We start from the raw sequence: 22,585 nt of genomic DNA, 5'->3' as shown, positions 1-22,585 counted from the left end.
TCGGAGTGTCGAAAACAGCGCCATCTGGTGGTTAGTAAAAATAATAATAATAATAATAATAATAATAATAATAATAAAGCAGCCAAAAGCCTGTGGAAGAAGCTCGGGTGGATGAAGCAGAAACCACACACTCTGAGACTGCAGGGTAAACAGCTGAAAGATGAAGAGCTCCAGTTACTGTGAGATCAGAGGGAGATGATGCGTCTGGGAGAATCAGGAGAGCCGGCGTGGACAGCTAGACACCTCCCTGCGTCTGGCACTGGAACAGCAGGAGGATCTGGCGTTGGACGTGAGCATCCTGGAGCAACCGCAACACACACAGGAGAAGGACGAGAAAAGAAGAGACTCTGAGGAAGCTGGAACTGCGTGACGAGCAGCACAGGTATCGGCGGAGCAGCTGAGCGAGGCCGAGCTGCAGCAGGACCGCCTGGTGAAAGAAGCCGGCACAGAAACAGGCTGAACTGGCTAAGGAGAGAGACGAAAACCAGCTGCTGGACGAACAGGGAAAAAAAAAACGTCTCAGGGAGGCGTGTCAGGAACATCAAGCGGCTGTGTGCAGGCCGAGAAAGACCAGGAGGGCCAAAGGAGTCGAATGTACCAGGAGAAATACAAGCAGAAGGACATCTCCCACCCCAGCACTTCTCCCTTCTTTAAGTAGAACCACTAACTAAACCTGCTCCAATCAGTCGATCAGTAGCCATAAACTGTGATTAGTTCAGATTATTGTCTTAAAAAATACATATAAATTAATGATATCATTCATAATAAATAAAAACAACTGTCGGTTTGTTTTCTTCCTCCACGAGTTTTTATGGTAAGTGCAGAAAACCCTGACACAATGAAATAAACAAACAAACAAACAATTTTTTGAAAGACATTCCACGCTGACCAGACTAATGTGTCTCTAAAAGTAATATTTTATTTCACAAGTCAAATTTAAACCTCACAGTCATACTGATAGAGAACATGTAATAAACGTGTGTGTTGTGTGTATCACGTGTGTGTGTGTATCACACGTGTGTGTGTGTTGTGTGCATGACACAAATCTTGTCTTAAATTATAAACGTTTTAATTATAACCATTTATTTTTTCTTAAACATTAAGACTCCTTTAACTCCGTTCTGTTCTCTGATAAATATTAACGTCCCCGTTGAGGTATCCGGTGAGGAGCGTGTTTGGCCCCGCCCATCGCGCCAGGCGGCACACTCCTACAGGCTCACTTACATACGTGCAGGCCACGCCCCCTGCGAGGTTCCAGATAGCCAGACCTGACTGGAACACGCCCACGAGTGCAGATTCACACACATCACTGTCGATCAACCTGGGAGAGGAGAGAGAGCGGTTTTTTACATTCAGAATTAACAAAACGTTCCGAAACTTCACACTGATGTGAATGAAGCGCTGATGTTACCGCTCTGTGGGAGCTGGTGGGGTGGCGATGGAGCGCAGACTGAGATATTCTCCTGTGAGTGGATTCGTGGCGAACAGAGTGAAAAGCGTGGAACCGGCTTCGTCGTGGCACGCGCTCGCCTGCTGCAGTAACACACACAGCGCACCCTGAGAGAGAGAGAGAGAGGGGGGAGAGAGAGAGGGAGAGAGAGAGAAAGAGAGAGAGAGAGAGAGGCTAAAAATAAAAACATGAGCAGTGGTGCTGCTGATCAAAAGCTGTATAATTCTGTAGTGTGCGTGTTACACAATCCAGTGGGCGTGGCCTAAACCAGCTCTGACAGTTCCTCAGCCTCAGCTACATCTCTCCAGTTCATATCTCAGTAAAGGTGTGACAATGTGCCGTGATAAAGACACCTGAGATCGGATAATCCGAATGTTTCGATCTTCATTTAATATGTGTAATTGGGGTTCTACACCCGTACCCTGTAGGAGTATCCTCTCAGACAGGTTGCCGTGGAAACACTCTCCGGCGCCAGGTGAATCGTCTGAAGAAGCTGGCCTGATTTCATGTTCCTGAGGTTTACAGGGGAAAACAAAGGCATAAACGACTCTTTTTTTTGTAAATTAGTCGTTGTATTTATTTTTATTGATAGTATTTGTATCATTTGGATTTTGGATGATTTTAAATGTTCTTTTCCAATCACTCGATTATTCTGTTAGATAACCTGTAGAATATATTCCATTACTGAAGTTTTAACCACAGAACGTATGGAGCGATGTGATCAGCTCGGGTGCGGGACTGGAAGCGGAAGCGGATTTTCTCACCATATGAGGAGACTCTTGTGTTCGGTCCAACCAATCAGAGCGTCTTTCTGCCTCTCCACCGCCACCAGGGTCTGAATGCTTTGATAAGTGGAGACCAGGGGCAGAGTTTCTGCAATCCTGCAAAGAGGAAACAGGTGTGTGTGTGTGTGTGTATGTGTGTGTTGGAGTGTGTGTGTGTGTGTGTGTGTGTGTGTGAGAGAGAGAGAGAGAGAGAGCATTACCTGCCATCCTGAGTAAGTGTAAACACCTGGACGTTCTGCTGAGCTCCCGAGGCGGAGCAACACACCACCCTGCGCTCGGAGACAGCGAGTACCGCCTGCAGAGGTAAACCTTTATACAGCTCAGCCTGAGAGAACTCACCATCCGTACTGGGGCAGGACAGTATCCTACACACACACACACACACACAATGTCAAACAATTCAGAAGTGTATGTTGTACATACTCTCATACATACATATTATATATATAATATCCAGTAAGCACAAACTAACCATGAAATTTAAGCCTGTGATTTCAATGTATTGATTTATTAACAAATATTTACTCTCAACCTTAATTTAATTATCAGTAAAAGTGTGTGTGTGTGTGTTACCTCGTCTCTGTGATCTCCAGCCTCCCCAAACACACACACAGCAGAGCAGAAGAGTCAGGAATCCCCTGAAGAGAGATCACGGACTGCACACAAACACATTCAGAGATCGGAGAACAAAACGTCGCTTTATATGCAAATAGAAATAGTTTATTATTTAAATCAGTAACTCAGTGACCCAAAACAGAAATATATTCAAGACTGACAACATCAAACCATAACCACGTAGCGACTTCTAGTTTAAGAGACAAATGACCACAGATACTGACATTACAGCTCAAAAGAAAGTGTGTGTGTGTGTTTACTTGTGTAAAGGTCCAGGTGTACAGAAGACTCCACTGCTGGACTCCAGCTTTCTGCTTCCAAACACACACACTCCACTCTCCGGCCACACACACACACCAGTCATCAGACGGCCAGCGCACCAAACACACATCCAGCACGCACCCTCCGTCCAGCGCCTGAAGAGGGCGACAAATACACACGCTCAGGGCAGGGTCCAGGAAAATAATAAACGGTGGAGTTTCCTTTAACCTTCAACTGCTAGGAAAAAGACATCACTACCTTCAGCGTATGAGTTCTCCGGAGAGACCCACAGGAAGGGAGTTCCACGTGTTGACTCGGAGAACCTCGAGTGTGTGTTTGACTGGGTTTAACTAAACTGAAAGATAAAGTAGCGTCGCTATCTTCCCTCTGATTGGCTGAGACAACAGGAAGTGCAGATGTCTGGCTGTTTAACATGTTGTTCTCTTCTACACGGGGTGACGTTTCTCTCACTGGTGTTCGGGAATGAAAATCCAGTTCAGAGATAGTGTAAGGTTCATCAGAGTCTGGAGTCCTCGTTTTCTGAGCAGGCTCGTTCTGAGAAAGAGGGGGGCCATTTTGGGAAAGGGGGGGGTCATTCTGGGAAAGAGGGGGGCCATTTTGGGAAAGAGGGGGGTCATTTTGGGAAGAAAAAAGGTCATTCTGGGAAAGAGGGAGGCCATTTTTGGAAAGAGGGGGGCCACTTTGGGAAAGAGGGGGGTCATTTTGAGAAAGAGGGGGGCCATTTTGGGAAAGAGGGGGGCCATTTTGGGAAAGATGGAGGTCATTTTGAGAAAGAGGGGGGTCATTTTGAGAAAGAGGGGGGTCATTTTGAGAAAGAGGGGGGTCATTTTTGGAAAGAGGGGGGCCATTCTGGGAAAGAGGGGGGCAATTTTGAGAAAGAGGGGGGTCATTTTGGGAAAGAGGGGGGCCATTTTGGGAAAGAGGGGGGCCATTCTGGGAAAGAGGGGGGCCATTCTGGGAAAGAGGGGGGCCATTTTGGGCACAAGGGGGGTCATTTTGGGAAAGAGGGGGGTCATTTTGGGAAAGAGGGGGGTCATTTTGGGAAAGAGGGGGGCTATTTTGGGGAAAAAAGAGGTCATTCTGGGAAAGAGGGGGGCCATTTTGAGAAAGAGGGGGGTCATTTTGGGAAAGACGGGGGTCATTTTGGGAAAGAGGGGGGTCATTTTGAGAAAGATGGAGGTCATTTTGGGAAAGACGGGGGTCATTTTGGGAAAGACGGGGGTCATTTTGGGAAAGAGGGGGGTCATTTTGAGAAAGATGGAGGTCATTTTGGGAAAGACGGGGGTCATTTTGGGAAAGACGGGGGTCATTTTGGGAAAGAGGGGGGTCATTTTGAGAAAGAGGGAGGTCATTTTGGGAAAGACGGGAGTCATTTTGGGAAAGAAGGTCATTTTTGGAAAGAGGGGGGTCATTTTGAGAAAGAGGGAGGTCATTTTTGGAAAGAGGGGGGCCATTTTGGGAAAGAGGGGGGTCATTTTGAGAACAAGGTGGGCCATTTTGGGAAAGAAGGGGGTTATTGTCGGAAAGAGGGGGGCCATTTTGAGAACGAGGGGGGCCATTTTGGGAAAGAGGGGGGCTATTTTGGGAAAGAGGGGGGCTATTTTGGGAAAGAGGGGGGCTATTTTGGGAAAGAGGGGGGCCATTTTGGGAAAGAGGGTGGCAATTTTTGGAAAGAAGGGGGTTATTGTGGGAAAGAGCATAAGTGATATGATGCTGGCTCTGCGTTTCGGAGCACATCAGCACCTGGTTTGTCAGTTTGGGAACCTCTGCGTTGTTTTCACGTGTGCTGCTCTTCACCTGCGTCACTCCTTTTTCATCAGAAACATTAGAACCTTGTAGCTCCACTTCAGCGGATATCAAGACGTGGTTGGTTGTAGAACGGTCAGAACTATGACTCCTGCTGTAAGAATGCTCACAGACATCACACCCCTGTATCTGCACTTTAGGGCTTCCCGAAACGTTTTCGTTTTCCGGTGTTCCCTTATTCCCTTCAGCCTGGGATTGTCCTGAAGCAACATCCTGATCAGAAGATAAGAGAAAAGGCGTGAGCTCTGAGGAGGGCGATGCGATGAACACGTTAGGCGTCGCACCCAATGAGATGAGAGAAGTGTTGTGATCAGTCTGGGTGTGTGAGGTCGAGGACACGCTAAGATTCAGCATGAAACTCCTGCGAGCTGCGAGTGTGTGAGGATCGTTCGGCTCGATTTGCTGTGTGTGCTTTTCATCTCCTCTGTCGTGGTGCACTTCTGCTCGGGTCGCGAAAGATGTGCGCAAAAGATCATCAGATTCTTGCGGATTATCGAGGGTTTGGCTCGCGATCTCGCGTTCTGATTGGTCGGCGTTCCCCGTCTCCGCCCGCCGTGGCTCGGTAAACTTTAAAGGAAGACTACTTTCTAAACAAGCACCATGCTGTAAAGGGTCCAGAACAACGTTCTCGTTTTCTACCTGTCCACCTTCAGAAACGTTCACACTCCCGTTCTTTCTGCAGCACGCGCCGTGCGCCAACAGCTCTGCGTTCGAGGACGAGCGAAGCCGCTCCAGTTTCAGCTGGCCAAACTCGTCGTCCGGAAGGTGGAAATCCTGCATGTCCGAGACGCTTCGCAGACCGCCGCGGTTTGGGAAATCCTTCGTTCTTCTCAGAGCTTGAGTGAGAGACGTTAACGAAGGCAGGAGATGTGAGGAATCTGGAAATAAAGCACACGTGAGCACTCGTGTATTAGCAACACGTACACAGTCAGGACGCACAGACGCTTTATTTTTCACTACAAGATTAATTAATTCCGTAAATAATTTCGTAGTGTATCCTTAAACTGTTTACAGATTTTTTTTTCGTCCTCCATTTTAGAATGCAATAATTAATTATATTAGACATTAACATTGCGTTAAAAAAACAATGTCCATTTTTCTGGACGTTTCTCATCAAAACAACATATAAGGCGTGATACGTGTTGTGTATGGTAGAAATGTCTTCAGGTGTGGTGATACGATGTTGTGGTCGTATCGTCCACCCTTACTGACTTAGAAAGAAGTTACCGTGAACGCTTGCGGGGATTTGAGAACGAGACACGCCAGCCCGTCCACGCCTCTTCCTGAAAATCGGATACGCTCGGGAATCTGCCGAGAGCTCACGGCTGAGGTGAAGCTGAGGATCCGGAGCAGGGTCTGAGCTCGGTTTGGGCGACGGGATCGGCTCGGATTCCTCCTGTGGAAAGGAAGACGGAGATCGGAGGAGGGACTCGGACTGACCGGATGAATTGGTCTCGCGTGCTCTCCCGCGTCCTCGACGTCCTCTCGGACCTCGTTTTCTACATCCGCTTCTTTCAGGAGGTTTCTCAGACGAAGGTCGTGAGGTAACGCGACCTCTGCTCGACCTTCGTCTGCCCCGCCCGTTTGAGAGCTGGCTCTGGAGTACAGCGTTCAGATCCACTGAGGCACGAGCCGACGCCATTCGCCTGGTGGTACGAACGTAATACTCGACAGGAAACGGCAAACCTTCGATTAAGGTGCAGGAAGTTAAAAAATCAGCGCTTCCTGGACTTTTCTCCGCATCATTAGCGATCCCAGAGCAGGACGGACTCCGTGCTTCACTGGATGGGTTGGGACGATCGCTGGAGTCGGAGCGGTAGGAGGCGGACGGGGAATTTCTGAGAGCTGATTGGTCAGCAGGAGGATCGTTAACTTCTAACAGCTTCGTTAGATGCGACTGATCGACAGAGGAGTTCTCTGCTGCTGATTGAAGAATTGAAGAAGGTGTCGAATTATCTTCATTTTTCTTCAATCCGTCCTTCAACGTTTCTGTCTTCTCTCTATTCTCCTCTTTCTTTTCCTCTTCCTTCCGTCCTCTCTCCACGTCCTTCTCCTTCTCCTCGCCGGTACGCTCACACTCGCTCTCCATCTCTCCTGGCTCTTCCCTCCACCTCTCCTCCGTTCCCTCTCCTGTCTTTTCTTGACTCTCTTCGGTATCAGACTCTCTCCCCCTGCCCTGCAGACGCAGACGGCTGCGCTTGGAACGGAGACGGTGAGTCCGAGACGGGCTTTGTTTACGCGTCAGGGTGGAAAACGGGGAGGAGTCAGGAAGATGGAAGCGAACCTTTGCTGAGAGGGGAAAACACACACACACAAGTAGCTAAATTAACATATCTGTTATATAAATTAGCATATTATACTGTATATTTATGTAAACAAACCGCTTGGATGTTAATAACACAGATCCAAAGCTGTTCATGTCCAAGGATGAAATCAAATTCTTTCTTTCAGAACATCTAATATGTATTGTGTGTGTGTGAGAGAGAGAGAGAGAGAGAGAGAGAGATCTTCTCTATATTGATTCATTAGATTTATCTGAGCACACTTACTCGTGTCTGAAGGAACATTCGGGTTAGAAAGCGGCTCCGGGGAAGAAGAAGAGCTCTGTTCCAACATGGCTGACGTGTTGATGTGCAGCAGCCGGTTCTGCTCCGTGATCGTGTTCTGGACATTCTTACGGACCGCCTCCCTCCACTCAGCACGCTAACACACAAACACAACAGTAAAACTTGACGGAACGGATGCGTGTACTCAGACGTTATACTCATAACATCGTCATGTGGCTCGTTAAGAACACAACGGAATCCTTTTACAAGTTATACATCATTATACGAGTTGAATTTCCTTGTATTTTAATTCGGTCTTCTATTAATAAAAAGAGTTTAAACGAGCTAAGAGTTAAGACTGGACAATGGTGAGGTTTTCTGTTTATGCGATACAGTTCCACATGTACCTGTAATCTCTGTGCTGTCCTCTCGTACTCTCTCTGCAGCAGCTCCAGTCGCCTCTTCAGCTGTAAGAGAATATCATTAATAAATAATAAATAAGGAGACAGTACGTCTGTATATAACACACTGATCAGGACATTTACCTTAATATTACCTTTCAATAATGTACTTTTTATTCTGTATACCAATCAGTCACCCCAAACCATTCACCCCAATCAGTCACCCCAAACCAAGTCATATTAAATATTTATACTGAGGGACTTTGTTCATAAGGATTTCTACATGTGGTGTTTTTTTCAAATATATATTTTATAAAGAAAGGTTTTTATATATTTTCTTAGAAATGTATATAATGTAATGAGTCGTTTTATTAGGCTGCATGTAAACACCTAGCGAGTCAGATCATTTGGCTCAGATCAACAACAGGAGCCGATTCTTTCAGCTCCGGTATTTGTTCTTTCTCTAAATCGTACAAAGTTGGCGTTGTTTTTACTATTTACACATCAAACGTATAAATCTTTGCCTAATTATTGCGGACACTGTTTCGTGAAATCTTACTCTACAGTCATCAATTCTCAGTCGACTCTCAGAAGTCATCCAAAAGAGCCGACTCAAAGAGCCGACTCATTCTGACTCGTGTCAGAATCTTCAAGCAAACAAAAAAAAGGGGAAATTTTAAAACACTTACTTCTTCTTTATCTTGGCTCGTGAGATTTTCCTCCGACATTCTGACTATTTCTCCTGTAATGGACATAAAGTTTAAGAATGTAAGAAAATTAAAAGTGTCAATGTGGCGTTCCTTCTGAGCCACGTCCCAAATTAACTCCCTGTTGGACATCTAGTGCCCTACATAGCGCCCTTAAACACAGTCACTACTACATACCCTATGTAGCGCACTTACGAAGGGAACACGGCGCTATTCAGGACTCGACCACGCTGAGGCGCTAAAAACAACCTTTATTTTACAAGCTAACAGCTAACGACAGCTTTTAAAGCGTAACGCGAAAGAAAACCAGGCAAATACCTGGCTGGAAAAAGTTGTTCTACTTAATTGGAATCATGACACGTTGGATAAAAATGTCAGTTAAGAACAATGTTGTAAATCTGTGAACTCGATAAACGTCTTCACGGGCAGCCATGACAAATTTCCCGCGACTGGAGATGGCAGGCAAAAGTAATCGATGTTGAGACTTGCGGAACATTGTTGCTAACAGAGTTCATCTCCCTCCTTTACTAGTTTAACTCTTCGATAAACAACTCTTTTATAACAAATATATTTTTATATCTATATGTGTGTATATATATATATATATATATATATATATATATATATATATATATATATATATATATATATATCTCATGCCTTATGATGGTTAAATTCTGGAATGTAATGGAAGTTATCATGCTCGATGCATGATGTCTGATGTAGTGATCCGGTTTATTACTGTAAGGTATGAACGCCATTTTGTGCCAAAAAATTAATAACTGAAAAGGCAAATAATAATAATAATAATAACAACAATAATAACTATGATATATCCCTGAGGCATGAGGGGAAATTTTCTTAATTTCTTAAAGTCTTTTCCTTTATATTTTATCTGTTTGCAGTTATTTGGTTAAAATAACCAATTAAATAATATCAATCAAAACCTTTTTCTTCAGTAATAGCATGTCCTCATTAGTAGACAATGTAAATCATACACATAAATGTATTAAACTATCATAGAAAAACACGCACACCATAGGTGAATTTCCTTTCTAATTCAGATTACATTTCCGAACAAAACATTTTTTTAATGAACAACTGACACTGGTAACTGTTGAACTGCCTGGCTTAATAAAGCAGTTTAATGCAGAATTAAAACTGTACAGTGTCCTTCTTATAGTAAACGAATCCGATCAGCTCAGACATGTTTGGAATGTATAGTTTACTTCTGAAATGATGCCCCGGAGCTATGAAGCTGTGGAAATGATCGAGGAAGGGACGCTAGACGCAGGTTGAGCGTCATAACTAAATTATCACACGCTCACCTGGAAAAAAGAGTCTATTTTGAACTATAATTCAAATAACAAGGCATAATTCCATAGAGCTTGGAAGATGGAAAAGTATTTGAATATGAATATCATATATATATTTGAGAAAGTTATACATTAAATAAAGTTCTTTTTTTCAATGCTGTGTTCAGTAAATTGACATTTTTGCCTTTAGAGTTTGAACTAGGGGTAAGATTTGCCTTTAAAAACATAGAATACAGAGTTTATGTATCTTGCAGCAGAAATGGTCCTGTAATTATTTGACCTAGACTAGATCTAGATTAATAACATTTGTACTAATGAATTCCCTTCCTTTAAATTTAATCAAACTGTTAAAGAAAAAAAAAAAACAACCTCTTACTTATGAGTTGACAGTGTCTTTTCCAAAAAGCACTCTGAACACACAGGACACTGGATCATGGTGACATTTGTGGAGGATGTGAGGGTACAATCTGTTTTTACGTCATGACACAGGGACACTTGTTGTTATGGCGAGCGAGGGTACAAGAGGACGTCTCATCTGAACCGTAATCCCGGGGGATTAAACAACACAGGGTCGACGTGACCTTTCCATTCTGCTCAACCTTTACACACACACACACACACACACACACACACATATTACAGGTCCTCATAAATATTCGAATTCACCACACACGTGTCAGACGGTGAAGATTTTCCTGAAGTTTTCTAGCACACAGAATTGATCCCTTGTTAATAAGTCTCAAACAGGGTAGAAAAATAAACTCTAGATCAATATCCTATTTTCTTTAGGGGAGTGTGTCAGGACAAAGGAACTACTCTACACTGCGTTTGTGTATTTATTTATTTATTTATTATGAACTTCAAGGGAGAAAAATGAAGCGATGTAAGTGATAACAGGAACTCGTTTGTTTTACAGACGTTACACCATATTAAATGTAACCATAAAGGGATTTTAAAAAAGTTTGTAATGTTGTTTTTTTTTTTAAATAAATTTAAAATAGTGTCATTTTTAACAAATGGATGCGGTATAAGAGGAATAAAATACATTTGGACGTGCTGTTGTAGGAAAATCAACTTTTTAACAGTTGTGTCAGTAACTCTGCTTCATGGCCACATCACGCCACCCTGCAGGTGATTATTTTCCTATAACAACACGTCCTTGAGTGTTTTATTCCTCGTATACTGCAGCCATTTTTGCCCATAATTAAATTTTTTACAATTCATTAAAGAATGGGGGGCAGGCACGCTGGCTTAGTAGTTAGCATGCTTGCCTTGCACCTCCGGGGTTGGGGGTTGAATTCCCGCCTCCACCCTGTGTGCGTGGGGTCTGCATGTTCTCCCTGTGCTTCAGGGGTTTCCTCCGGATACTCCGGTTTCCTCCCCAGTCCAAAGACATGCGTCGTAGGCTGACTGGCATATCCAAATTGTCCGTAGTGTGTGAGTATGTGTCTGCTAGTGCCCTGCGGTGGGTTGGCACCCCATCCAGGGTGTTCCCCACCTCGGGTCCAGGCTCCCTGCGACCTTGCGTAGGATAAGCGCTACAGAAAATGAATGGATGAGTGTTTTATTCCTTACTCATCAAAAATGAGTGCAATCTTTTTAATACATAGAGAACTGCACATCACAGGAAACAGTTCTTGTTTGCTCCCTTTTAACCTTTTACACCTCTGATGTCAGTCTGATAAAGTTCTCCAGAAAAACAAAGCAATTGAAAAAAAAAAATGTATTCCAATATTGATTTTTCCCAGCACAAATACTATATGTAATGGAATATATGCAATGTGTGTGTGTGTGTGTGTGTGTGTGTGTGTGTGTGTGTGTGTGTGTGTGTGTGGTAAATGCACACTTGTATGAGCAGATAAACAAACCCAAATTTGGCCTTCGTGCTTGTATTGTGTTGTTGCTCCGTGGATGGAGAGGACAGAGGTGTATTCAGGTTACTCTGCATTGCCATGACAACAGTTAGCTGCATTTTTTAATATTAAGCAAACCTAATGCTGCTCTCTACTGATGCAGTAGAAAAGAAAGAATATGATCACAATATGTATTCAAATACTCAATGTAGTTGATCTTTATAGCGATATTTATGTAGAAATACAGAATGGCTACCCTGGAAATGTAATAAAAGTGTCATAATAGTCTTGATCTTTATTGTGTGTTTATACCTCCACTCAGAAATTAAATGAAGTGGTAGGTCTATCAAAAGAAAGCAAAAAAAAACCCCTGATTTTTTAAATAACACTTTATAACGTCTTACAATAAACCATCACATTTACACTATAAAGACTATAAAGACTAAATGATCACAGTGAGCTGCTATTTAAAGCTCAGATCCGCCATGGAGGCAGGCTGTTGTTGATGTGAGACGTGCATATTTGGATGCGTGAAACAGGTTCTCTCCATGCACAATCGAGCTACGTTGGTTGATTTATTCATTCATGAATTCAACAGTAAGAGCCTCTTGGCCTTTATCCTACTGAAGAGAGAGCGAGAAGAACGTGCAGCGATACACGCTGACACTGATGCTGTTGTTTTGTTCTCATGTGTGAGTCACAAAGTGGAGTTTTGCTCCTTTTTTAAAATATCTGATCTTTGTTCTGAGAGCATGCAGTGCAACAAGATATCTTAAATAAATTCAACCTCCAAAAGTGTGTGTGCGTGTGTGTGGATTTTAAAAACCCTAAACACAGTTATCAGAAGTACAGGTCAAAAGTGAAGCGTCCGAGATTCCCAGGGAAAAGTCGACGCTTTCAGAGTACTCGGGCAAATTTTTCATTCGATGTTCTACTCAAATAATGTTGTGGTTTTTTTTTTACAGTGATGCTAGCTAAGCATTTGATGCTAACATTGTAGTTAGGCTACGCTGTTTAATGAAGTTAGCTGCGTGATACGAATTTCAGTAGAACATCAACTCTACAGATGCACTCATGTCGTGACCAGTCTGCTGGGGTAATGGTGGACTGTGAGCGGCTCAGTGCTGAAATGGATCACTCTGAAAGCGTTTACTTTTCCCTGGGAATCTCAGGTGCTTCACCTTTCACCTCATTCACATAAACTCTACAATCTCCATTATGTTTTAAAGGGGAATTTTACTCCCAGTGAGTTCAGAGCATGAAAAACCACTGGCAAACGAGTGAACATATGAAATAACATGACAGGAAGAAAATGTTTATTTATTAGGACATGTATATTATTCGGAATTGATATTATTCTGTCAGCTTCCATGCTCCATGAAGTAAAATACGGCCGTCTGAATAAGTTAAGTAAAAATTGACACAATGCATGTCACATTTAATCTTTGCCAGTTGATTGCTGGCAGTATAATACTTTATTTCATGAATTTACGTTTTAAGGATGCAAATGAGGCTTTGTCTATTTAAATACGCATACATTTGCATATATATATATATATATATATATATATATATATATATATTTTAATCTAGGATCGAGGTTTTATTGTCATTGTGTTTGAGACAGTGAAATGCTCCAGGTGACATCCCAAATAACCCATGCCTGAAAACTACAAAATTACAAATAAATATCATGTAGATATTGCCTTTTTTTGGAAAATAATGTACTTATTGTTTAAGCAGGAAAATGCCATGCACTGTTATAACAAAATATTTAATGTAATTTTTCAACTTAATACAGACACAGATGTGACGTCACCAACCCCAGGCACCCTATTGGCCGCCGCTGTGCACGCGGAGACTGCTGGGTTCATATTAAAGGCGCGAGAGCGTTTCTCCAAAGCGTTACTCCAAAGTTTCTGGTCAGTCACAGCGCACGTGCACTCGCTCCAAAGTGTTACGCAAGCTCGCAGCACCTGGTGTTCACTCGGTGCGTGATGACGTCATCGTCGCTATCGGTACCGGAGCGGCGCACGGCGCGGATTGTCTTCTTGGGCGCCGCCGGTGTGGGAAAGACGGCGCTGATTGCGCGCTTCCTGCATGACCGTTTCGAGCCACGGCACGCGCGCACCGTGGAGGAGCTGCACGCGCTCGAGTGCGACCTGGACGGAGCCGCGCGCCTGCGCCTGGAGATCCTGGACACGAGCGGCAGCTACGCGTTCCCGGCCATGCGCGCGCTGCGCATTCGCACCGGCGACGCCTTCGCGCTCGTGTACGCGGCGCGCGATCGCGGCTCGCTCGAGGAGGCGCAGCGCCTGCGCGACGAGATCCTCGAGATCAAGGGCGACGCGTTCAACGCCATCACCGTGGTGGAGAGCAAAGCGGACCTGGCGAGCCGCAGCCGCGCCGAGTGCGCGCGCGCCATGCGCGCCGTGGAGGACGAGTGGCGCGCGGGGTTCGTGAGCGCGTCCGCGCGAACCGGTGAGAACGTCGCCGCGGTGTTCCGAGAGCTGCTAGCGCGAGCCGACCTGCCCAGCCGCGTGAGTCCGGCGCTGCGCAGGCGCAGACAGATTTGCGCGAGGGACTGTGGCGATAAGAAAACGAGGAGGAAAAACAACAGCTGCGTTCTGTCTTAGACAAAAACCTGCACCGTTAACCTGCACTAACGCATCACACTGACGCACTTCCGGTGTTGCCCTCACTCTGACCTCTGACCTTTCTAAACCACTGACTTTTTTTTTGGCACTTTATGTGTCAACTGGAACTTTGAAGGGGGAAAACAGTGAAGAGTAAATAATGTGTGTGAATGAGTGAAATGCTGTTTCAGTGAACGAATAAACACTTTTCTACCTTTACGTTTTGCTGATTCATTTTCATCTGTATAGACAGAATTGTTGAGACTTTTATCTAGAAAGAGCAGCAGGGGATCCTGGAGGTTACAGCTTTCCCTCTGACTGTTACAATGCTGCTCACACTGGAGACTCCTTCCATACAAATCTCACGTAAACAGAAAACTTCACCACATCAGCTATTATTGTTGTTATAAGAAAGGAATCAATACTTTCTGACCCTTCAGAAATGAGAATTCATATCTGTCCACATATCTGATACTCACGGTGTATAATACAACCGATGTTCGTCTTTTAAAAACCTATAACTTTATCTATATTACAGCTTTCTTTTAATTGTTCTTTTTGTCCTATTTCCAGAGAGAAATCCCTCTGCACTCGGCGAATAAAAGATTCTATCTTATGTGAACATTTGAAAACCTACACTTTATCAAAAATATATTAGACTTTAAATCTGGGGTAACGGTTTCTCTGTTTCTCTTCACTTTAATCGAAGCTGTTTTCTGTTTGTTGTTGTCATTACTGATTAATTAACAACACATTTAAATTAAAAATACATTTATGTACATCAGCATGATGGTGTAATGTTTTAGGAAAATGTCGTTTGTTGAAATGAAGCTGAAGTAAACAGCGATGGCAGCACTCAGAGCTTCAGAGCTCTCTCGCTCTCTCTGTGTGTGTGTGTGTGTGTGTGTGTGTGTGTGTGTGTGTGTTATGTAAAACCGAAGCATGTCTATATCCAGCCCACCTTTTTTCATGCACTAAAACGACCTTCCTTCCAAAGCAATCCACTTCAGAGCCGATTGTGATGAGTACCTGATTATTTCAGTGCATAATGCCTGTGTTTGGGGAAGAAAGCGAGGAAGTCGTGAGCTCTAAAATAGACAGTAAGATAATTCAGCTCTTAATATGCTAAACAAGCTCTCACACAAATACACACCTCAGTACATCCTCCACACGTTCCTCCTCTAATGTAGGACACGCCATCCTCTCTGTCACTGCCTGTAAACAGAAACGTAAATAGGTTTATTTTATTTACACAGAGGGTACATGCTAGCGAGTGACGAAGTGTTAGGTCATGATTTCAGCAACGTCTGAAATTCTGTAATTGTTAAAAAGGTACGATGCTGTAGAGATAAATCCAAGCAGTTATCTCGAAAGGTTCCTCAGACCAGTCATATTGCGTGTGAGGACTGACGATTCTTGATGCAGGACCGTTTATCTTTTTCACAACACCTTTAAAAAACATCGTAATACCCTCGTATAATTGTGTACGTGACAAATAAAAATCTCGACTCTTGTATCTGATACAGTATTTATTTTTTAAAAAATTATATTTGTATTGAAGTGCCGTTTGTTTGAAGACATGACACTTGATATACACAATACACAAACACACAATATATCCATTAGCTAGTATGTGAACAAAAAATAAAGTAAATACTACTACTGTATAATCTCATTGAATGTACGTGAAGTGATATTTGATTTACTGTGGATGGTGTGAGAAGCCATGTTGACATGACGTCATGCTGAGTTTAGTTTAACATTAACATTTTATGGAAGGAGTCTCCGGTGTCAGTGCTGCGTAACAGTCGGAGGTAAACTTTATAAGTAAGTTTTAAGTTTTCTGACATCTTCAGACCAAAAAAATTTGGCTGGTGAGGGAAGGACTGTTTAAAGCTGTATGTGAGAACATGACGTGTCATTCATTAACAAATAAAAATAGATAATGGTTGATAAATTCGCCGCACCGAACGCTTTGTGAGGAAAATAATCAACTAATTTCAATATAATCATTTATTTATTATTTTTTTTTAAAGTCATCGCGTCGATTCTTTAGCGCGTGGTCAGGACTTTTAATATGAATTACACCGTCGCCATGTTGTCTCCTGATCCTTTGCTGTGCTCGCTTGGAATTTCAAATCAGGCGAGCCAATCAGAAGCGACGGCAACGCGAGAGCCAATCGGAGACCGCGCTAGTGTGCGAGCCAATCAGAGGCGGCGCTAACGAACAGGGCAGAATTTAAAAATGATGCAGTGGTTAGTGAGTCAGTGCCAGGCGTCAGGAAGAAGCACACGGCTCGCTTTGATTGTTTTGCACGTTTATGATTATTTTATTGAAGCATTAATAGAGGTGGACTTGTGTTAGTGTAAGTCTACATGGTTTGGGAATGCAGGTGTATATGTAATTGTTTAGATAATAGAGTTTCAGTTGGAGTTTTTATTCGAATTCGAGTCAAGACGGATATCATTTGACGCTTTGGAGATTTTCCTTTATTATTATTATTATTATTATTATTATTATTATTTTGTTTGAACTGAAGATGAGCGCAGGCATGGCGAAGGCGGTGAAGCCTTCATCACACGTCGACCCCAAGTCTGCTCCTCTGAAGGAGATCCCGGACATCCTGGTGGATCCGCGGACCATGAAGCGCTACATGAGGGGACGCTTCCTGGGCAAAGGCGGCTTCGCCAAGTGCTACGAGATCACAGACATGGACACTAAGGAGGTGTTCGCGGGGAAAGTCGTGCCCAAGTCGCTGCTAATGAAACCGCACCAGAAGGAGAAGATGAGCACGGAGATCGCCATCCACAAGAGCCTGGACAACCCGCACGTCGTCGGCTTCCACGGCTTCTTCGAGGACGATGACTTCGTGTTCGTCGTGCTGGAGATCTGCAGGAGAAGGGTGAGCTCTACCTGCCTCGGGCTGTGTCCTAAACGCCATGAACACCTAGTGCACTACACTACACTCCACAGCTCTGTGCTAGTAGTAGTAGTACTAGTTAGTAGTACTAGTAGGGTTAGTAGTAGTGTTGTTAAACTCGGGTTTATAGCTCGTGCAGTCTTTTCACCCTTCTTTAAAAACACTGTTCAGGAATTATACCATTCCTTCATGTCTTTTACGGGGGAAAAAAACCCAACATATTTACCCAACCTACCTTATTAGCACGCGCAGCAGTGTCCGCTAGCTTTTCTTGCTATCTAGCTAACTCCTTCAGCCAACGGTCGAACTCTGCTAGCTGGCTAACACTGAGCACTACACAAACAAACTAACTAACTGTTTGGATTATTTATTATTTTTTTTTACAACTTATCCGATATCATTTTTTTTTTTTTTTGTAAAACTCAGTTTTAACCTATTTATATGATATTTTCCCAATTTGGAGTAGGTTTAAAACTTTTGCTTACACCCGGCGTCTGTGTGCAGTGGATTTTAAACGACCGGATGTGACGTCACAGTCGCCAGCGTTTGAATGTTCAACACGCGCATATAATTTAAAAACATTTTTTTTAATGTTCTTACCTTTTTTTCTTCTTTGCTGTACATAGAATTTTATTTATTTATTTATTTATTTATTTATTTATTTTTAAATTATGTATAAATGTATTATGTAAAGCTGTGCAAGAAATGCCTGAAAACGGTTAATATTCTCAAAAATCACACTTTTTAAAGTCCTTTTTCTTTTATTTATGAACGCTTCCATTTGTTTACACAATGTTTTTCTCAATTCCGAACATTTAATAAAGGTTTAATTTCATCATCTTAGCTTTCAAAACAACTTTTAAATGTTTTATTTATTTAATTATTAATTTTTTAAAAAAAAAAAACTGACTTCACTTGAACGTTTTAAAATCTATTTATGTATTTTATTTATTTATTTTTCTTCAGTGAACGTTTTGTTAAATCGCCCGATCCTGGGTGTGATGTTTAATTTCTCTGACTGAACTTCCAGTCCCTCTTGGAGCTGCACAAGCGCAGGAAGGCCGTGACGGAGCCCGAGGCGAGATACTTCATGCGCCAGACGGTCCAGGGCGTTCACTACCTCCACAACAACAGAGTCATCCACCGTGACCTGAAACTGGGCAACCTGTTCCTGAGCGACGACATGGAGGTTAAGATTGGTGAGCCAGGAGATTCACGTGTCACGTCTTTGTGTCAGTCATCCGTTCAGATTGAGTAGTCGACACTCTGTCCTGAAGGTTTCCTAGATATAAAATATTCCTCTGTGCTTATTTTGAATTACGCGAGATTCTTGTAGGATTAGACCGTCGTAGTTATCCACTACACAACATCAGATCAAACGCGCACGACGCAGCCGATTACATTTCCGGCCCCGTAAATCTCCCGTCTCTCAGGTGACTTCGGCTTGGCCACCAAGATCGAGTTTGACGGCGAGAGGAAGAAGACGCTGTGCGGCACGCCGAACTACATCGCCCCCGAGGTGCTGTGCAAGAAAGGCCACAGTTTTGAGGTGGACGTCTGGTCCCTGGGCTGCATTCTGTACGTAAACGCTAACACTGCTGTCTCCTCGACACGTTCGGGTGATTGTTCAGGAAACGGTTTCTGATTCAGAACGCTGTGTCGGATGTTAGGTACACGCTGCTGGTGGGAAAGCCGCCGTTCGAGACGACGTGCCTGAAGGAGACGTACGTCCGCATCAAAAAGAACGATTACACCATTCCCAGGGTGAGCGAAATACGGAGTTATTTATTCCAGTTTAAAGCTTTTCAGAAGAGATTTCCGCCAGCTGTGTATCTTTAGCCGTGACGCACGTTGTGTATCCTGGAATGAAAGTGTCCGTGTTCCCTCCCTCACTCTCGGTGTAGCACATTAACCCCGTGGCCACGGCGCTAATCCGGCGGATGCTGCACGCCGACCCCACGCTCCGCCCTTCCGTCGCCGACCTGCTCGCAGACGAGTTCTTCACCTCAGGTTACGTTCCTCTGAGGCTGCCGACGTCCTGCCTGACCGTACCGCCCAGGTTCTCTATCGCCCCCTCCAGCCTGGAGGCCGGCCTGCATCGCAAACCTCTCTCAACTTTTAATAAAGGTACACACTTGTGCACGTTCCACACACACAAGGAAAAGAAAAGCAAACAAAAGCATTGAGCTTGAAACGGAGTTTGTTCTTGTGGTTATTTGCAGAAACCGACAGTCCGATTGAGAAAATAGGGAAGGTGGAGCAGCTTCTGAAAGAGGAGCCAAGGTCCGAGTTAGTGGGTGGTGGTCCCGCTAAAATTTTTCATAAACACTCCTAAAATACCTCCTTCGATCTTTCTTGACAAAGTCAATACTCCTAAAACTGATGACCCATTTTTCCGGATTCAGGGACGGACCAGAACAGCCCGACTGCCACCTGACCGACATGCTGCAGCAGCTGACGAGCCTCAACACGGCCAGGCCATCAGAGAGAGAGTTCATACGGCAAGGTACCGTCTTCCATTGACCCGGTTTCACACCTATACGAGGAACTTCAGTCTGTTTTTTTTTTTTTTTTTTTTACTTCTTTAGTGTTTCACATAACGACTTTACACTACAGCATAATTGATCTTTTTTTTTTTTTTTGTTCTAACAGAGGAAGCTGAGGACCCGGCCTGCATCCCCATCTTCTGGATCAGCAAATGGGTCGATTACTCCGATAAGTATGGCCTAGGTAATTTCACACACACACTCTCTCCGTGTATTATGTCTGAATCCCCTTCAAATCTCTGGAATCCGACGGTCCTGCCTCACTCCAGAGCTTTCACTATTACTCTGATGGATTCTTTTGGCTCGTTTGCCGTTTGGTTTTCACGCTGGACGTAATTAAAGGAAGCAAAAGAGTAAAACGTTGGCTCTGAGGGTCGTGTAGGGCTTGAGGTCCTCGTAAAACCGTACTGAAGAGAACGCGCTATGGTTCCGCTCAGGGGGAATGAACACTGTGTGTGTGGCATGATGAGAGAAATGCTTCCTGGGAGAAAAAATCATTCACGGCTAATGATATTAGCAGCCATATTGCTATTTTTGGCACATTGTTTAATATTTACAAAGACCACTTTACATTTGTTCATTTCGGAGTTGAAGCTGTCCTGAACACGGCTGAATAAATGACTGAGCTGAACGCAGTGTGTCCTCTCTCTGTCTGTCTCTCTGTCTCTGTCTGTAGGGTATCAGCTGTGTGATAACAGCGTCGGCGTTTTGTTCAACGACTCCACCCGCTTGATCATGTACGAAGACGGAGACAGTCTGCAGTACATCGACCGCGTCGGGGCGGAGTCTTACCTCAGCGTGCGCTCCTACCCCGCTGCCCTCTCTAAAAAGGTACGCTGTACACGTCTGCATCGCTGATTTAATTTCCTGTAACTGCGCACACCCCAGTGGTTTATTCCTTACCGAATTCATCACTGACCCACACTTACAGCCCCCCCTCCTCCCCCTTCGGTCCTTTTAGATCACTCTGCTGAAGTATTTCAGGAACTACATGAGCGAGCACTTGTTGAAGGCGGGTGCTAACATCACGCCGCGCGACGGAGACGAGCTCACGCGCCTGCCCTACCTGCGCCACTGGTTCCGCACGAAGAGCGCCATCGTGCTCCACCTGAGCAACGGCACGGTGCAGATCAACTTCTTCCAGGTTTGAACTGCTGCCATACTGAAAAACTAATCACGTGTGTTCTCACGGTTCATGGGGATTACTCTTGCCGCAGTTAATGGCTGAGAGTACGGGTTTCAATCTCCCATCAGACAACACGATACGGGTAAACAAGGAACCATTCACTTTACTACTGATCTGATTCGATTCGCCCTCAATTCACTACTGATTCAATTCGACTCGATTCACTGCTGATTCAATTAGGTTCGATTCACTACTGATTCGATTCAGCATGCTCAATTCACTACTGATTCAATTAGGTTCAATTCACTACTGATTCGATTCAGCATGCTCAATTCACTACTGATTCAATTAGGTTCAATTCACTACTGATTTGATTCAGCATACTCAATTCACTACTGATTCGATTCAGCATGCTCAATTCACTACTGATTCAATTCGACTCGATTCACTACTGATTCGATTCAGCATACTCAATTCACTACTGATTCAATTAGGTTCGATTCAGCACCGATATGATTCAGTACACCCTCAATTAATACTGACTCGATTCAGCACTGATCTGATTTACTTCTGATGTGATCCGGTAAGAGTCATATCCACAGGTTCACCACGCATCGCCGTGTCGTAGTTTAGACTCTGTAAGGAACCGCTTCGAAACACTTCTTCGCTGTCTTTTTGTTTAGGGAGTTGGAACTACATGAATTCACTGTTTAAAAAAAAAAAACATTTAGTTTTAATCCTTACAGGTTAAATCTGTAAATATATTTTTACGTATTATGTTGTAGGACCACACGAAGCTGATCCTATGCCCACTCATGGGTGCCGTGACGTACATCAACGAGCGCCGTGACTTCCGCACCTACAAGATGAGTCTGATCGAGGAGCACGGCTGCTGTAATCAGCTGGCCGCGCGCCTGCGCTACGGCCGCAGCATGGTGGAGAAACTCCTGGCCTGCAAAAGCACAGCCACCACGGCCTCCGCCCGCTAGTCCTCACCACTCTGGACTGTGACTGAACCTCCCAAACTGTACATTTTCCTCTGTCTTTTCTCTCTCTCTCTCTCCCTTTTTTTAACTCGTGGGGAGGGAAGGCGCCACGTGCCCATGCTCCACGTGCCCATGCTCCACGTGCCCATGCTCCACGTCCTCTCTGCTGTATCATGTACATTTTTGTTTGTTTTTTTTCTTGGTTTCCCTTTCGTCTGTCTGGTTTTTTTTTATATAAAGCTTTTATGGCTTTACTCGAAAGCCACAAGTTCAATGGAATTGTATGAAACTGTGTATTCAATTTAATAAAGCTCCTTTTTGTTGAAGTATCTCTTCTTCTGCACTGATTTAAAGATTAGAGACGCTTCAATACCATCAAGGATCTGTTCTGTAAGCTAAAAGCTGCTGCGAATTAGCCTTCGCTGATCTCCGTTTCTTGTTGAAAGAGGAACTAATTTAGCATCAGGAACTAAAATTGGTGTTCGAAATGACCCACGCACACGCACACACACACGCTGCAGGACACGTCGAGCATAAACACTTCCAAAACAGTCAGATTTATTTCCCAACTGGAAGAAATCTTCAATGTTATTGTTACAAAACAGATTT

At 43.9% G+C, this 22,585-nt stretch overlaps 3 protein-coding genes across 3 annotated transcripts; 2 read left to right on the top strand and 1 right to left on the bottom strand.

The window, feature by feature from the left end:
• Positions 1 to 736: 736 nt before the first annotated feature.
• On the bottom strand, positions 737 to 17,832 carry palb2 (partner and localizer of BRCA2). The gene is made up of 15 exons (XM_053616112.1): positions 17,554 to 17,832; positions 15,551 to 15,612; positions 15,359 to 15,449; positions 8,575 to 8,627; positions 7,892 to 7,951; positions 7,488 to 7,641; positions 6,166 to 7,227; positions 3,370 to 5,816; positions 3,111 to 3,266; positions 2,809 to 2,891; positions 2,436 to 2,600; positions 2,215 to 2,331; positions 1,872 to 1,962; positions 1,412 to 1,557; positions 737 to 1,321 (listed from the first exon to the last, which is right to left on the bottom strand). The coding sequence occupies exons 3-15, from the start codon at positions 15,366 to 15,368 to the stop codon at positions 1,111 to 1,113; spliced, it is 4,755 nt and encodes a 1,584-aa protein (XP_053472087.1). The 5' UTR covers positions 15,369 to 15,449; positions 15,551 to 15,612; positions 17,554 to 17,832; the 3' UTR covers positions 737 to 1,110.
• Positions 13,632 to 14,996, top strand: rasd3 (RASD family member 3). Its single transcript, XM_053615448.1, has one exon. It carries the CDS (start codon positions 13,759 to 13,761, stop codon positions 14,395 to 14,397), a length of 639 nt encoding a protein of 212 aa, XP_053471423.1. The 5' UTR covers positions 13,632 to 13,758; the 3' UTR covers positions 14,398 to 14,996.
• plk1 (polo-like kinase 1 (Drosophila)) lies at positions 16,396 to 21,979 on the top strand. The gene is made up of 12 exons (XM_053615447.1): positions 16,396 to 16,763; positions 16,938 to 17,300; positions 18,349 to 18,517; positions 18,752 to 18,896; positions 18,989 to 19,082; positions 19,223 to 19,445; positions 19,541 to 19,601; positions 19,724 to 19,824; positions 19,971 to 20,048; positions 20,541 to 20,695; positions 20,826 to 21,008; positions 21,776 to 21,979. The coding sequence occupies exons 2-12, from the start codon at positions 16,938 to 16,940 to the stop codon at positions 21,977 to 21,979; spliced, it is 1,776 nt and encodes a 591-aa protein (XP_053471422.1). The 5' UTR covers positions 16,396 to 16,763.
• The last annotated feature ends 606 nt before the right edge of the window (positions 21,980 to 22,585 follow it).

Source organism: Ictalurus furcatus, chromosome 26 (genome assembly GCF_023375685.1).
Source record: "Ictalurus furcatus strain D&B chromosome 26, Billie_1.0, whole genome shotgun sequence".
NCBI lineage: Eukaryota > Metazoa > Chordata > Actinopteri > Siluriformes > Ictaluridae > Ictalurus > Ictalurus furcatus.
This window is presented reverse-complemented; position numbering and strand designations above follow the sequence as displayed.

Excerpts from the sequence above, each read along its gene's own strand:
- rasd3 (XM_053615448.1), top strand. The coding sequence starts at position 13,759 with ATGACGTCATCGTCGCTATCGGTACCGGAGCGGCGCACGGCGCGGATT.
- palb2 (XM_053616112.1), bottom strand. Across the intron at positions 7,228-7,487 it reads GAATGTTCCTTCAGACACGA|CAAAGGTTCGCTTCCATCTT; the intron begins GTAAGTGTGCTC and ends TTCCCCTCTCAG. Across the intron at positions 5,817-6,165 it reads AATCCCCGCAAGCGTTCACG|ATTCCTCACATCTCCTGCCT; the intron begins GTAACTTCTTTC and ends CTTTATTTCCAG.
- plk1 (XM_053615447.1), top strand. The coding sequence starts at position 16,938 with ATGAGCGCAGGCATGGCGAAGGCGGTGAAGCCTTCATCACACGTCGAC. Across the intron at positions 19,825-19,970 it reads GAGAGAGTTCATACGGCAAG|AGGAAGCTGAGGACCCGGCC; the intron begins GTACCGTCTTCC and ends TTGTTCTAACAG. Across the intron at positions 20,696-20,825 it reads CCGCTGCCCTCTCTAAAAAG|ATCACTCTGCTGAAGTATTT; the intron begins GTACGCTGTACA and ends CGGTCCTTTTAG.